Raw genomic sequence first — 15,517 nt, 5'->3', positions numbered from 1 at the left:
GACTAGTTCCAGGGTGTAGAGACCACGGACCTCACACCCAGACTAGGTACCTTGTATTATCATTCTGTTATACATCAGACTAGTTCCAGGGTGTAGAGACCACGGACCTCACACCCAGACTAGGGAACGTGTGTTATCATTCTGTTATTCATCAGACTAGTTCCAGGGTGTAGAGACCACGGACCTCACACCCAGACTAGGGAACTTGTATTATCATTCTGTTATTCATCAGACTAGTTCCAGGGTGTAGAGACCACGGACCTCACACCCAGTCTAGGGAACTTGTGTTATCATTCTGTTATACATCAGACTAGTTCCAGGGTGTTGAGACCACGGACCTCACACCCAGACTAGGCATTGTTTGATATCTGTTATGACTTATTGCTTTCCTGACTACTCCTCTGATATCTGATTCGGTACCTTGCACATCTGATACTCTGTGGCCAAACCCAGCTTGCCTTGGATACCGAATCAGCTTCCTGTCTTTGTACTTTGTCTGTCTGTGTGTTGCCGACCTGGCTTGCCCGACCTCGAGAGCTATCTCTCTCCTTAAGAGATAGTCTCCAGATCTGTCAGTGACGTCCACCTTCAGGTGTCACTCACTCTCTAGTCCTTCCTACCTCCAGCCTGACTCCACCCCTTGGAGAGTCTGAGGCTGCTGGAAGGTTCCTGTATTCTCTAAAGCAGTATTGCATATACTGCCCAAGATCACCTGCTCATCAGGTGTGTTTCTCAGAGTATTACTGTTACACCAAACACTCTTATATACATAGGTGTCCAGAGGTTAGTAATATATCTGTATTATCGGTGATTCTGCAGATCATCAATAATCAGGTGTATATCTGTATTCTTGGTGATACTGCAGATCACCAATAATCAGATTCTCTCTGTGTGCTGACACCGATCGTTACAGGTGTGTACTATGCACATCCAATCTTGAATGGACAATTTTACCACTTACGTGTAGCATGAAGGCAACCTTTAGGGTTAACAAACAGCTTGTGAGAGCAGCAGCCCTGGTGACTGCTGCACCATCACCTCTTGAAGCATATGTGCTTCCAGTAAAGCAGAGAAGAGGGCCTATACCATTTGGTTGGTGGTGAGGTTGTAATAGCTGGTATATCTTATGAACTGTTTCTGTATTTGTTTCAGTGGAGCCATGCACAGCTAAAAAGCAGCTGGGACAGCTCCATGTACAAAAAAGAAAAAAAAAAGTATGATAACTTGCACTCACTTTATAATGCTGCTACTTGCCTGCTTAGTAGGTGACTGTGGTTGGCAGAACTCTAATGAGAGATTACAATGCACAATCCCTTGGTTTAGTAAATTACTCTCAAAGTATATTCAGTATACAGTACTGGGGAAACAAATATTACTCATTTGGTTACGTAAGGCTTACCGTCTGTTATCACAAGGCAGAATACTGTGTAAGTCTAAGATATCTTCTGTTAAAGTACCTGTCTATGAAAAGAAATACATATTAACTATATTTCAATATATTATTTCATTTTCTTAAAATGCTTTCCCTTTTTGAAGTGCTTATTTAGTTCTTTAAATTGAACCAGTACACCTACAGCAGTTTAAAGGAAATCTGATAAAATATACTTATCACCACATGCAGCAGAATAAGGAAGGTGCTGAGGAGGGTTGACGGTCGTTTCACCCCCTCAATTAGAGATGGCCCGAACGGTTCGCCGGCGAACAGTTCCAGGCGAACTTTGGGTGGTTCACGTTCGCCAGCGAAGGCGAACTTTTGCGGAAGTTCGATTCGCCCCATAATGCTCCATTGAGCACAACTTTGACCCTCTACATCACAGTCAGCAGGCACATTGTCACCAATCAGACTGCACTCACTGCTGGATCCCCACCCCCCCTTATAAAAGGCAAGGTTCTCCTGCCGTTTTACTCACTTGTCTGCCTACAATTATTAGTTAAGGGACAGCTACTGACAGACTCTGCTAGGGAGAGCTTAGTTATGCTCTTGTAGGCTTGTTCCTAGCTGATTGTTATTCCTTATATTACTCCCTCCTCCCTCACTCCCGGAGGGAGGGTCGTCTTCCAGGGAATTGTAGGATTTCAAAAGCCAGCTTACATACCTTAGCCGGGAATTGAACCCAGGTCTGAGTGCTTGCTAGGTAGCTCTCTTCACCACTATACCACCACCAACACTACATGCTGAAGCCAGCCTAGCATGTATTATTATGATATATCCAAGAGAAAAATGAGCTTGCTTAAGGATTTGTAGTATGTAAAAAGCCAACTCACATTGGCTGGAATTCAAACCCAGGTCTAGTGCTCGGTAGGCTGCTATCCCAACCATTATACCACCAACACAACACACTACAATGCTACATGCTGAAGCCAGCCTAGCATGTACCATTATGATATATCCAAGAGAAAAATGAGCTTGCTTAGTGAAATGTAGGATTTAAAAAGCCAGCTTACATACATTGGCTGAGAATCGAACCCAAGTCTAGTGCTCGGTAGGCTGCTATCCTAACCATTATACCACCAACGCAACACATGCTACATGCTGAAGCCAGCCTAGCTTGTACCATTGTGATATACCCAAGAGAAAAATGAGCTCTCTCTCTCTCTCTCTCTAGGACTTGATGCCATTGAAGTGAATATTCAGCTTAAAACCATCAACGGATACCAGCAGAATTTCACAGGCAATTTCTGAATTCCGTCTGATTGAAAAAGCAATTCCGTTCCGACCAAACGGAATGGAATAACCAATTTCTATCATTTTTCTAGCCACCAGAAATTTTTCTAACTTTTTACATTCGCCTCCCCATTGAAGTCTATTGCGATTTGCGAAAGTTCGCGCAAACCGAACCTTCCGCGAAAGTTCGCGAACGGGGTTCGCGAACCGAAAATCGGAGGTTCGCAACATCTCTACCCTCAATCAGGGTTTTTTCCAGACTATCTGGAATAAGCCCTGATTGAGGGGCGAAACGATAATCAATCCTAAGTATATTTTTGAGTCCTATGCGCTTTGAGTCCTATGGGAGAAAAGCGCTTTACAAATGTTATTGTATTGTATTATATTGTATTTTATCTGCGGTTTTGCCTATATAAGAATTTGTCTATTTAAGTTTAGAAAAATGTTGCTTTTGATACCAAGTGGATTTCTCCTGGATTGTTTTTCTCCTTCAATATACTCATTGACTCTCTGTTTATATCCGAATGTTGCACCGCCAGATAATTTTGTGCATTGAAAAGCATTGTGACTTGGAATATTGTCATAACAAGCATTTTATTGGTGTGCACTCATTTTCTTTGTGATTTGCATTAACCACTTAAGGACCGCAGTGTTAAACCCCCTAAAGACCTGCCATTTTTCATAAATTTGGCTACTGCAGCTTTAAGGGCTTGCTGCAGGGCCGCACAACTCAGCACACAAGTGATTCCCCCCCCCCTCCTTTTCTCCCCACTAACAGAGCTCTTTGTTGGTGGGGTCTGATTGCTCCCCCAATGTTTTTTTTTTTTTTACATATATTTGTCTTTTTTTTTTTCAATACAAATGTGTATTTTTTTAATGATTTTCCCTCCCTCCCCCTGTCAGCCTATCACATCCGATTGCTTCTGTGTTCCCCAGGGGACAGCCGTGCCACACGGCTGTCCCCAGTACAGCGCTGCCTTAGATCACAGCGCTGTACAGGTATATTAGACGGCGGTTTCGCATCTAACAGTCTCCGATCAGCGATCGCCGCTGGGAGACTGAAGGCAGAGCTGCCAAGAGAAGATGCACGCGCATCGATGCTGCGCTCTCCTGCTAGCCCCATAGAAGGCCGTTCACGCCAATCGGCGTGGAGCGGTCCTGGGGCTGCTGCCATTTTCACGACAATTGGCATGGAGCGGTCAGCAAGAAGTTAAAGGACATCTGAACTGGAAGGGATATGGAGACTGGCATATTTATTATTATTTATAGTCTTTCTGTTCTCTTTAAATGCAGTAGTGGCTGAATCACACACTTGAACCAAGCATGGGCCTACTCCAGTCAGACTTCAGTCAGAAACACCTGATCTGCATGTTCTGGATATATGACTAAAAGTATTATGCTAGGTACACATGATGAAATCAAAAGGTCAAAATTATAACTGCATAAAGCTTTTCACAGAAAAAAGGTCACATTTGAGCACTCTGATTACTAAGCAATAGGATGGTGTTTCTGGAATGGTACAAGTAGAAGGGCTTTAAAAATTCACATAATGCTTTTGTAGTTTCTTCTGACATTCCTAATATCATGTAAAATATTAATAGAATACCAACCATTCTGTGAGATTAAACTTACTTTGTCAAAACATACTAGATTTATCTGTCCAGCTAAATTAATCCTTTGAGGACTTATGCAAAATATCCCCAGTTTCTTCAGTCTTGTTTGTCCATATAGAAGGCCCAAGGTAAGGGTGGCTGGTAGGGCTGCATTCACAGCTGCTGTTAGCATCAGTAATGACATTAGTACTATGTCATGTACATTGGCCTGTGGAATATAAAAATGGGAAAAACTCTGTAAGGTACCCTTTCTAGACAACTTGCCATAGAAGAAAAAAAATCATAATTTAAAACCATTTTAGAACGCAAATGTAAAACCATTTCAGAATAAAAATGATCTGCATAAAGTATGTTATGTTCCACAGTATTTACATGTAGCGTTGGTGTCTGCCTAGAGCTCACACATCTGCCTAGAGCTCACAAATGACCACCTGGACAAATGGAACACATATGCCAGGTCCTTCAACTGGACTTCAGCTTGGCTTTTAATCCCATCTGCCCCAGCATACTGCAGGCCAGTCTTGCAGCACTGAATGTCCTTTCAACCCTCTGCCGCTGGATCACATACTTCCTAACAAACAGATCTCAAGTTATTAAGCTAGGGGATGTCACCTCTCAACCAAGGGTAATGAATGCAGGGGCTCCAAAAGGCTGCGTCCTGTTGCTGACCCTGTTCTCCCACTGCACGAACAACTGCAGATGCACTGTGAATTCGGTAAACCATCATCACTGGCCTGGTAGCAAACAGTGATGAACAGGCCTACCGTCAAGAGGTGGACAGAATTTGCCAGTGGTGTAGGGAGAACAGGCTGGTCCTCAATACAGCCAAAATGGTAGAGATGATAGTAGACTTCAGGAAGCACACCCCCACCCCTCCACCAATCTACATTGATGGTACAGAGGTAAAAAGAGTGGCCAGCGTCCACCTCTTGGGCACTATCATCTCCAAGAACCTGAGCTGGAAACCCAGCAGAAGCTTTTCTTCCTCTGCCAAGTGAAGAAGTTTAGCATGGCCCAAGAGCTGCTGACCTGCTTTTATACCGTCCTCTGCTCATCCATCTTAGTCTGATACAGTGGCTCTTCCACCAGAGATAGATACAAACTTAAGAAAATCATTCGATTGGAGAAAACCATCGGAAGACCTCTCCCCTCAGTCAATCTCCTCCACAACTCCATACTATGCTCCAGAGCACTAAGGATTGCCGGTGACCCATCACACCCTGGTCACTGCTTTTTTAGCCAGCTCCCTTCAGGCCATAGGTTTTGGCCCATCTCCACCAGAACCTCGAAACTTTTTCCCCGTAATGCCAACCTCCTGAATACCTTTCAGGCTGTTCCACATCCAGCACCCACCCCCTTCTCTTTACATCCCCTAAAGCTTAATTGGTTCAATTGTTCTATCCAGTTTAACACTGCATTCCGAATTGTACCCTGCTATTTTATTTTAATTTGCACTCCTGATTAGAACTAATAATTTGCACTCCTGATGGATAATTATTAATTTGCACTTCGGCGTATCAATTGACCTATCCAGTTTAACACTGTGTTCGGAACTGTATTCTGTTTATTTAATTTTAATTGGCATTTCTGTTATAATTATATATTTGCATTCCTGTTCATGTTTTTCTGTTATCTATTCTTTCTATCCCTACTCTGACCAATTGTATGTGCCAAACCCAATTTCGGGCTCGACCTGGTCGTGCTTGGCAATCACAATATTTCTGATTCTGATGGTTGAATTAGGCATATCAAATTAGCAGTGGCGTAGCTAAGGAGCTGTGGGCCCCGATGCAAGTTTTACATGGGGCCCCCCAAGTACTCTATACATAACAATTGATACCGCGCACCAAAACCTGCCAATGGCAACTACAGTGTCTGAGGTGCAAGAAGGGGATGGGGAACAGTTTGTTAGGCCTCTTTCACAGTGCAACGTTAAAGTCGCACGTTAGGAAAAGTTTTAACGTGGACTAACGCACAGCAATACAAAGTCTGTGCAACATTCACAGTGCACACGTTGTGTTTGTGTGTAATGTGTAGCATTATTAGAAAGTCCTGCATGCTGTGCGTTATACACGTTATTACCTGCGTTGGACTGTTTGCACATGCTCAGTAATGACCTGGAAGCATACTTTTCATTGCCTGTATGCCTACTGTATGCGACGATAGCAGGGCATAGAGTTGCGTTGTGACATTTTTGGGACGTTGCGTTAGTTTGCGTTGCGACTTTAACATCGCATGAAAATGCAACGTCCCACTGTGAAAGAGGCCTTAATAATTACCACTATTCAAAGTATCTATAGAAGTGATTATTATGAACACAGGACCAATAGAGAGCTAATACTGTAGTTGAGGGAGGGCCCTTCGGGGGCCCCTCTGGCCCAAGGGCCCCGATGCGGTGGCTACCTCTGCAACCCCTATTGCTACGCCCCTGCAAATTAGGAACACCCCAATACTGACATAGACCACAATTCAGCACCATTTTAGCACTGAACAAGTGGACAGGGTGAGTGGCAGTTCTCTTATGTGCACTTCATGGTGCGTTGCCACTAACTCCAATGCTTTCTCCTCCTGGTTCATGTGGAATGCGCTGTTAAGTGCACCTACTGCCCTTGATCATCTGGTTGTTTCATACTGAAATGATGCTGAACTGTGGTGTATGGTAGTATTCGGGTATTCTGAATTTGATTTGAAAACCATCACTATTTACATGCACATCAGCACAAAATTGGATTAAGAACTGGACAACAGCAGACCCTAAATAACTAATCTTTTCTCAGTATGTAATGTCCTTTACAGACTGCGCTACATACTTGGGCAGATTTACAAAGACAGGTGCAGAAAACAATGATGCAGAGCCCAGAGATACCAGTCTGGATCCTTGTTTTGTTTAGCAGCTAAAACCTGATTGTTTTGGTTTGGGAAACTGCTCTATGTTTGCCCTAAATGTTCTCCTGCTTTGATAAATCTGCATCTCAGTTCAGCATGGAAACATACCTTATATTCTACTTTTTTAAATCTCTCTCACACAAAGGCATTTATTCACAAAACGTATCTGATGAATTATCTCTTCCTTGCTATTTCCCACCCTGGGCTTGAGTCACAAAGCCATGCTAACTGTTTAGCACGGGTGTGCTAAACAGTTAGCGCGTGAAGTGCCATTCGCGGACTTTTGCGCACGCAAAAGTCCGCGATCGCGCGAATCGCGGCACTTTGCGTACGCAAAAGTCCGTGAACGGCACTTCACGCGCTAACTGTTTAGCACACCCGTGCTAAACAGTTAGCACGGCTTTGTGAATCAAGCCCCCTATGTCTAAAGTAACATTTCAACACTTGCAAAGCAAAAAAAAGGAGAGATAATTATTGAAAAGCTTTGTGAATCAACCCCAAAGTAATGCAGAATGGCATGAGACAAACAAAGTGTGCTTTCTTCTAGTGGCTGTTCATAAGCACCTGCATTGTCATTTCCACCTCCAGGTTTTGTTAGACTGGGCAGGTCATGTTGCTACTAGTTCTTGTTGCCACTCTGAAACATCCAAAGTAGTCACTGTAGCCTGTCTCACAAATCCCTCCAGTCATGCTTTTTGCTTTCTTCTAATCCATGATTTTAACTACAGGTTATTCTGTCACCAGTCAAAGCCGGTCCTGCTAGCACCAAGAAAGCATGGAATTAAGTTACTATAGCAGGATCTAGAGGTTATTAATGAATTAGCTATATGAAGGAGAGAAAACAAGAGCCACTGTGCTACATTACTTAAAGCAATACTGAAGAGGCGCAAAAAATGAAAGAAATATTCACCAATGGAGAGGGAAGGCTACAGAACCTTCCCAGTCTGTGCTTCATGCTCTGGTTCCTGCTCTGTTCACCAGTGAAGTTCTGTTCCTTCTGGACTCCCCTACATGCTTTGGAAGTACTCACAAGTACTACGTATGAAGACGGGCACATTTGAACTGTGCATTCAAGAGCTTTGTCTGCCCTGAGGAGGGGCGGAGACAAGTTGGTCAACTGAGCTGGTCAAAGAACTTCGCCATGCACAGCACAGATACAAGGGCATGAAGCGATGACTGGGAAATCTTTATGATATTCAGAGCCTCCTCTTGCCATAGGTAAGTATTTCACTCATTTTTTTTTTATTGTGTGTTGCTTCAGTATTGCATTAATGGTTCAAAAAATAGTTATGTTTGGTATATCTACTGAAAAACATGGTTTAACGCAACATACCTGGTAAGGAGTTACATTTTGTTTAAAATAACGTCCAAATTAGCTCCAATTATCGAGGTGGCAGTACCAGTTGGCATATTAGGCCATATTTACTAATTATCGGTAAAATTGCATGTGGTGTAGTATGTTCCTTGGCAAAGAATAGGGTTAAATGCACATGTGTGCATTGATTCATATGTGTTGGAACATGTGCAGTACTAGGCACATGTATCTTTGAGACAATTACAGAAGAAGTACTTGCCCACAAGGTTAGTATGGTTTTTTTTTCAGATTAACTCAAATAAACATGGGATTTACACAAATGAAAAGAATTTCCAATGCAAACAAACTTACCCCATTTTTTGTGAACACAACTGCTGTGTAGATTACGGCACACAGAGCCATGATAACAAGTACTGATAGAAACCGAAGTGCTTCTCTGTGTAGCTTCACATTAATTGCTTTATTGTAGAGAATGCATCTCACGAGATCTCCTTTTGCCGTATTAAACCCTAAAGGAAAATTGATCATTGATTAGTAATTAGGAACATACGTGTCGCTCACTTGGAGATATGCAATTTCAGACCAGGATGATGGAATATTTGTAAAACTAGGTAAGTATTAATACTATTTTTTTTTGGGGGGGGGGGGGGACTTTAGGCATTGTGTTAAAAATGTAGGAAAAAATAGCTTCAACCCCTCACACATAAGACAAAACAATTGTATTTACGGTATCCTACTCCTAAAAATGACTTTTTATTTCATTTTTTAGCTATTTCATGGTTTTATTTTATATTTAAACATTTGCAAAGTTGAATTAATAAATTCCACAAAGGACCGGCACCACAGCGAGGTATTATAGCTCTAATACTTTATTAGCTCATGTCGTGAAAGCAACGACAGACTGCTGTTTCGGCCAGAACTGGCCTTTGTCAAGTTGCACAAAAAGCATTACACATTAAAGTTGAATTAATGTTTTGTTTTCTCTGCTCAGTGACCCCTAAATAAAAATTCATGAACTATTGACCTTTTTATATCTCTCCTCTGCTCTCAGAAGTTGTATTCTGCCAAGAAAATTGTATGGCTGTCAAATTTTTTAGCAGTGATGTTTACTATATTCTCGACAAGGTACAGACAAGACAGAAGCTGTCACTTCCATGCCTAAAAATTAACTCTGATCTTTCAGGCAGCAAAATAAAACAAGTAAAACAGCCTGGTTATTAATATTATGTGAAAAGAAAAAGAGAAACGAGAGCCCCAATGGTGTGATATTGTTATCACTTTACATAATTGTAATATGAGGAATGTTACTCACAAATATGGGTTGCCGATTCCAGGCAACCACTGATCGCGCAGACGGAGAATTTAGGCCTGTCCCCGCTCAGGCTAAAAGGTCGCTCTCCGTAGATAGAAAAAGGTGCTCACACCCATCCAGCCAGTGGATACAATATTATTCGAAGTTGTTACAGAGGCGCCCAAAGATTAAAATCACTACAACTTAAAATTCTAAAATGGGGGTACCGGATGACTTACCTCCCCAATGAAGACAATTTGCTATCGTTCAAAATGACATGATTTATTCTTACTCCACAACAACACTTTGCAACGCGTTTCACGGGTCTACTGCCCGCTTCCTCAGGCAACATAAAAAATGGGAGTACTCAAATGTCCAGGAGCGGGTTTAGCGCCTCTGTCTGGTTATTAATATGTTTTGCATTGTACATACACATGTTTATCTCATCATATCACATGTTGCATCGGGTACACTTTAAGTAGCACAAAGACAACATTAAACAAGTTTAAAGTGGAACTGACCTTAAAATGTGATACTGTAAAAATATCTGATGTGTTGCATAAAACTGCTTTAATAAATAAAATATATGTTTGCTGTAATATACCTGTCAGATGTTCTTATTTGAGTTACTGCATTCTAGTGCAGTGTGTGCAGCCACATGTTGGCTGGCAAGTTTACAGTGCCATCCAGCTGATTTCTACTTCCTCCAGTCCCTCCTTCTTCAAGCAGCTCCTTTCTCCAATCACTGTGCGGTATGCAAATTAGCCTGTGGTAGTGTACAGTTACAGTGATGTCATCTGTCTGCGCCTGTGTATGTTATGTCTGCCTGTGTTTTCCAGCCTGTCATCTTTCTGCTTTGTATTTTGTCTATACTCTGCTGTCAGCAGATCGCAGCGCTGTACAGTGTTATTAGACCTATAAAATGCATGTCATACCACCACTCAATAAATAGTTCATTCCCACCGAAATAGAACTAAGAACAAACATTCATATATATGTTACGGCCAGAACCCGTAGTGTGGCCACTTCTAGTTCTGGCCGGCCACTTCGGGATCTGGCCGGCCAATGTGCGAAGTGGCCGCAGCGCAGCGGCCAATGTTAGAAATGGAATGTTACGCTGTCTCGCTGCGGCCAAATTGATGACAAGTTGCTTAATTTAATGAAATATAGCCGGCGGCAATGTAATAGATGAAGCCGCCGGCTTTCGCACTGCCTCTCTCTCTCTCTCCTCTCCCCGCCTCCCATACAATATACGTAGCAGCCGGGGACATGCAGCCGGAGAGTCGTTCGTCGCAGCAGGGCAGCAGAGCGGGGAGGCTGCAGACATTGCTTCTGCCAGCACCCGCTCTGCAGGAACGGCAGGATTCCCCTGCCGCGACGAACGACTCTCGGGATACACGTGTCCCCGGCTGCTACGTATATTGTATGGGAGGCGGGGAGAGGAGAGAGGCAGGGAGAGGAGAGAGAGAGGCAGTGCGAAAGCCGGCGGCTTCATCTATTACATTGCCGCCGGCTATATTTCATTAAATTAAGCAACTTGTCATCAATTTGGCCGCAGCGAGACGGCGTAACATTCCATTTCTAACATTTGCCGCTGCGCTGCGGCCACGTCGCACATTGGCCGGCCAGAACCCGAAGTGGCCTGCCAGAACTAGAAGTGGCCACACTTCGGGTTCTGGCCTTAACATATATACGACACGCAAGCAAACATATCTAGTATCACCCACAATTGCAATGCACCAATCATCTCAACAAAAGAAATTCTATTCTATTTAGACACAAAGCACAGACATAAACCCACTTATGCTAAGTAGTGTACACACCACATATACTGTACAATGCAATTAGAACTGCTGTACTCTGTTGTAGCTGAAGGTATTAGTAATTGTCTTTGTGGGCTGAGTACAGCAGTTCTAATTGCATTGTATATGTGGTGTGTACACTACTTAGCATTTGTGGATTTATGTCTGTGCTTTGTGTCTCAATAGCTGCATTTCTTTTGTTGAGATGATACTAAAGCCTCATCTACACGGTAGAATTTTCCGTAAGATTGGATCTATTAGATAATTTCCAACCGGTCCAATCGGATTGCGTTAGATTTTGCAACAGATTTTGGGTACTTATCAATGCAAAATCTATCGCAAAATTGATCTGAAACAATTTGGACGCCTACACACGATGCAATTTCTTATTAGATCTAATAGATCCGTCTAGATGAGGCTTTATAGCTGAACAGCTGAAAGGTGGGCAACAAGTCTCTCCTAATTATTGTCTCTTATCAACAGCCATGCTGTTTGAGAGAAAGCCCCAATGCTAAGTACATACGACGCGATTTTCTGGCAGATTTCCTGCCCGTTTAACATCAGATCGGACATGTTGGATATAATTGATAGATTTTCTGTTCACTTCAACAGAAAATCAATCGAAATCTGATCTGACAGGTTGGATATAGTCGATCGGGCAGGAAATCTGCCATAAAATCGCATTGTGTGTACCTAGCATAAAAACATTGCAGGTGGCAGGAATTAGCTTAATGCTTACTTTTCATGAGGCTTTCTGCACTTTCTTTCACCCTAAGCACACGCTTGAAATGCTCTACTGCACACCACAGACATTCCATTTAGAGGGGGGAGAATCACGTTGCGTGCAGCACAATATTCAATAAGCAGGCAAAGAGCAGTCATGATGGCTCAATTTCTTTGACTATTAATCATGACGCCAATCAAAGCCCCTCTCAAGCAAAGGGGGAAAAAAACAAAGTATAACAAAAACACGTTCATTGCCTCACGCCTGCTCTGTTTCTCTTTCACTTCTGCTAGGCTCCCTGTAGTGCTGTTTGGATGGCTCTTAGCTGTGTTGGCCGTGCATGCCCCTCTCCCCCTTCCTCTGCCTATGTGCCAGTGTTGCCAACCTTTCACATTATTTTTTACTGACAAAGATTAAAACATTTACTGACAAAAAAATCTGCGGGGCGCGCCACAGAACATGGGCGTGGTCAAACATACATGACCTTAGCAGTGGTGGGCCTGCCGGGGAAGTTTGAGCACCACCGTAGTTTCCTCCAAAACACACGTAATCTGGCAGCATTCCAAAGGTAGCCATACATCAGGCGATGATGGGCAGATTCAATCAAGAGACAAATCTCTCTCTAATTGAATCTAATTAGAGAGAGATCAGTTGGTTGCCCATGCACTGCAGGCCAATTCCCGATTGATTTTATGCTGATATCGATTGGGAATCAACCTTGTGACACCACATCCACCACCTTGACGCTGCCCCTCCTTCCTGTTGCACTATACTTTACCTGTCCATGCTTCGTCCGAAATCTGCATACACGTGCCCCAGGTGGTTGCCGCAGTAACGTAGGCACATGTCTGTATGCAGATTGTGGACGGAGCCAGCTGCAGACACAAAGTATAGTACACATTTGACTTTAGAGGGGACAGTGCTGGGGGTTTTGTCGCTCATTCTGATATCGCTCGCAGTTACAGCTGTACACATGATCAACCACGACGGCCCGACATCTTTCATCATGTCGGATCAATATATGCAACCAATTTCGGCCCGAAATTGGTTGCATCATCAATCACGCATTCTCTTAGCAGCACCGATTTTCATCCGATTTGACAATCAAATCGGATGGTTGATCGGCCTCAAAGTCGATAGATGTATGGCCACTTTAAAGTGGACCTGAAGATTGAATAAAAGCAAAGAGATTCACTTCCTGGGGGCTTCTATTAGCCCCCTGCAGCCGTCCTGTGCCCGCACATACCTGGAACGATCCTCTGGTCCCCCGCCAGGTGCAGTTTGTACTCGTTCACGCTCCTTTCACTAGGAGAGTCTAGCGCAGATGCTGTAGAGATTTTATCGTACTGCACCTGCGCAATACGCTGCTGGAGTGGCCACAAGAGCGCAAACAAGGATGCGTGCAGCCAGAGCTGCGCAGGCACAGTACCCGTTTACTTGTAAGACGGCGGTGAATAAACTGAGCCACAGTGAGGGGCCGGAGGATCTTTGAGTACTGGCACGGGAGAGGACGTCTGCAGGGGGCTGGGAGAAGTTCCAAATAAAGTAAATCTTTTTTTTCCCCAGTCTTTAGTTCTGCTTTAAAGGAGTTATCAGGCTAAATAAGAAAAATGAAGTTTACTCACCTGCGGCTTTCTCCAGCCCCTTGCAGCAGACTGTCCCACACCGACCGCTCTGCTCCCTGCCGCTGTTCCGGTCTCACTGCACAGTGCAGAGGCCGACGTGGTCCGCGGCGCACTGCGCAGGCGCAGAACTACTGCGCAGGCGCAGAACTACTGCGCAGTGCGCTGCGGACAAAGTGGCGATGATTGACAGCGGTGGCTCGCGCAGGTGCAGTAAGACCGACCCCGCAGTTGGCCTCTGCATCGTGCGACGAGGAGCAGAGCGGTCAGCGTGGGACAGTCTGCTACAAGGGGCTGGAGAAAGACCCAGGTGAATAAACCTAATTTTTCTTATTTAGCCTGATAACTCCTTTAACCCATTCGCGATCCGTCGTTTTCACTTGAGAAATGTTCACCTCCCATTCATTAGCCTATAACTTTATCACTACTTATCACAATGAACTGATCTATATCTTGTTTTTTCCGCCACCAATTAGGCTTTCTGGGGGGGGGGGGGGGGTACATTTTGCTAAGAGCCACTTTACTGTAAATGCATTTTAACAGGAAGAATAAGAATAAAATGGAAAAAATTTATTATTTCTCAGTTTACAGCCATTATAGTTTTAAAATAATACATGCCTCCATAATTAAAACTCAAATATTGTATCTGCCCATATGTCCCGGTTATTACACCGTTAAAATTATGTCCCTATCACAATGTATGGCGACAATATTTTATTTGGAAATAAAGGTGCATTTTTTCCGTTTTGCATCTATCACTATTTACAAGTTTAAAATAAAAAAAAATATAGAAATATTTAATCTTTACATTGATATTTAAAAACTTTAGACCCTTTGGTAAATATTTACATGTTTTGTTTTTTTATTGTAATGTTTTTTGTTTTTTTTTATATTAAACATTTTATTTGGGTAGTTTTGGGAGGGTGGGAGGTAAACAATGGGTTTACAATGTAAATGTGTGTTGATTTTCATTTTTTTTTTACTTTTAGTTGTAGTATTACTTTTTGGCCACAAGATGGCGGCCATGAGTTTGTTTACATGACGTCACTCTAAGCGTAACATACGCTTAGAGCGACGCATGGGGGAGGTAACAGCCAGAAAAGGTGCAGCTTCCGAGAGAAGCTGTCGCTTTTTCAACGGGGGAGAGGAATCAGTGATCGGGCACCATAGCCCGATTCACTGATTGCCTGGCTAACGAACCGCGGGCCGGGAGCGCGCAGTAGCGCGCATGGTTCCTGGACGTAATTTCTACGTTCAGGAACCAAAATAGGTTAAGTGTTGAGGGAAGGTGAAACTAATGAGTTAAACTGACCCCAGGTCATGGCTGGTCAGCAGGAGGAGATCAGTGCGCACATCATAAGGCTCCCTTCCCCCATGATTACATTCTGCCTGTGCCCTCATAAGCGTCTCCAGGCAGACCAAATAGAGGAATGCTGGCAAGGTGGGGGATGATGAGGAAGGAGAGGAGAGAAACTCTCTGATAGGGAAATACAGTTCCCCCTGCTCGCAGCACCTGGGTCAGAGCTGCAGTCAGGGGGTTGGGAGAAGGTACACAGGCAGCAACTACAGACGAACGTGAGACTGTGTCAGCCCAAACCT

General features: G+C 43.5%; 1 protein-coding gene across 1 annotated transcript in view; it reads right to left on the bottom strand.

The window, feature by feature from the left end:
- The window catches only part of LOC137571678 (probable cation-transporting ATPase 13A4), a 144,164-nt gene that overhangs the window by 58,007 nt on the left and 70,640 nt on the right, over nt 1-15,517 (bottom strand). Inside the window, exons 11-13 of the mRNA XM_068281179.1 lie at nt 8,831-8,988; nt 4,298-4,486; nt 1,400-1,461 (exon numbers count right to left, since the gene is read on the bottom strand). Coding sequence (XP_068137280.1) covers nt 1,400-1,461; nt 4,298-4,486; nt 8,831-8,988 — 409 coding nt within the window. The remainder of the gene's footprint in view (nt 1-1,399; nt 1,462-4,297; nt 4,487-8,830; nt 8,989-15,517) is intronic.

The sequence above is a fragment of the Hyperolius riggenbachi genome, chromosome 4 (assembly GCF_040937935.1).
Source record: "Hyperolius riggenbachi isolate aHypRig1 chromosome 4, aHypRig1.pri, whole genome shotgun sequence".
NCBI lineage: Eukaryota > Metazoa > Chordata > Amphibia > Anura > Hyperoliidae > Hyperolius > Hyperolius riggenbachi.
The sequence above is the reverse complement of the archived record's forward strand: the minus strand, read 5'-3'. Positions and strand labels throughout refer to the sequence as shown.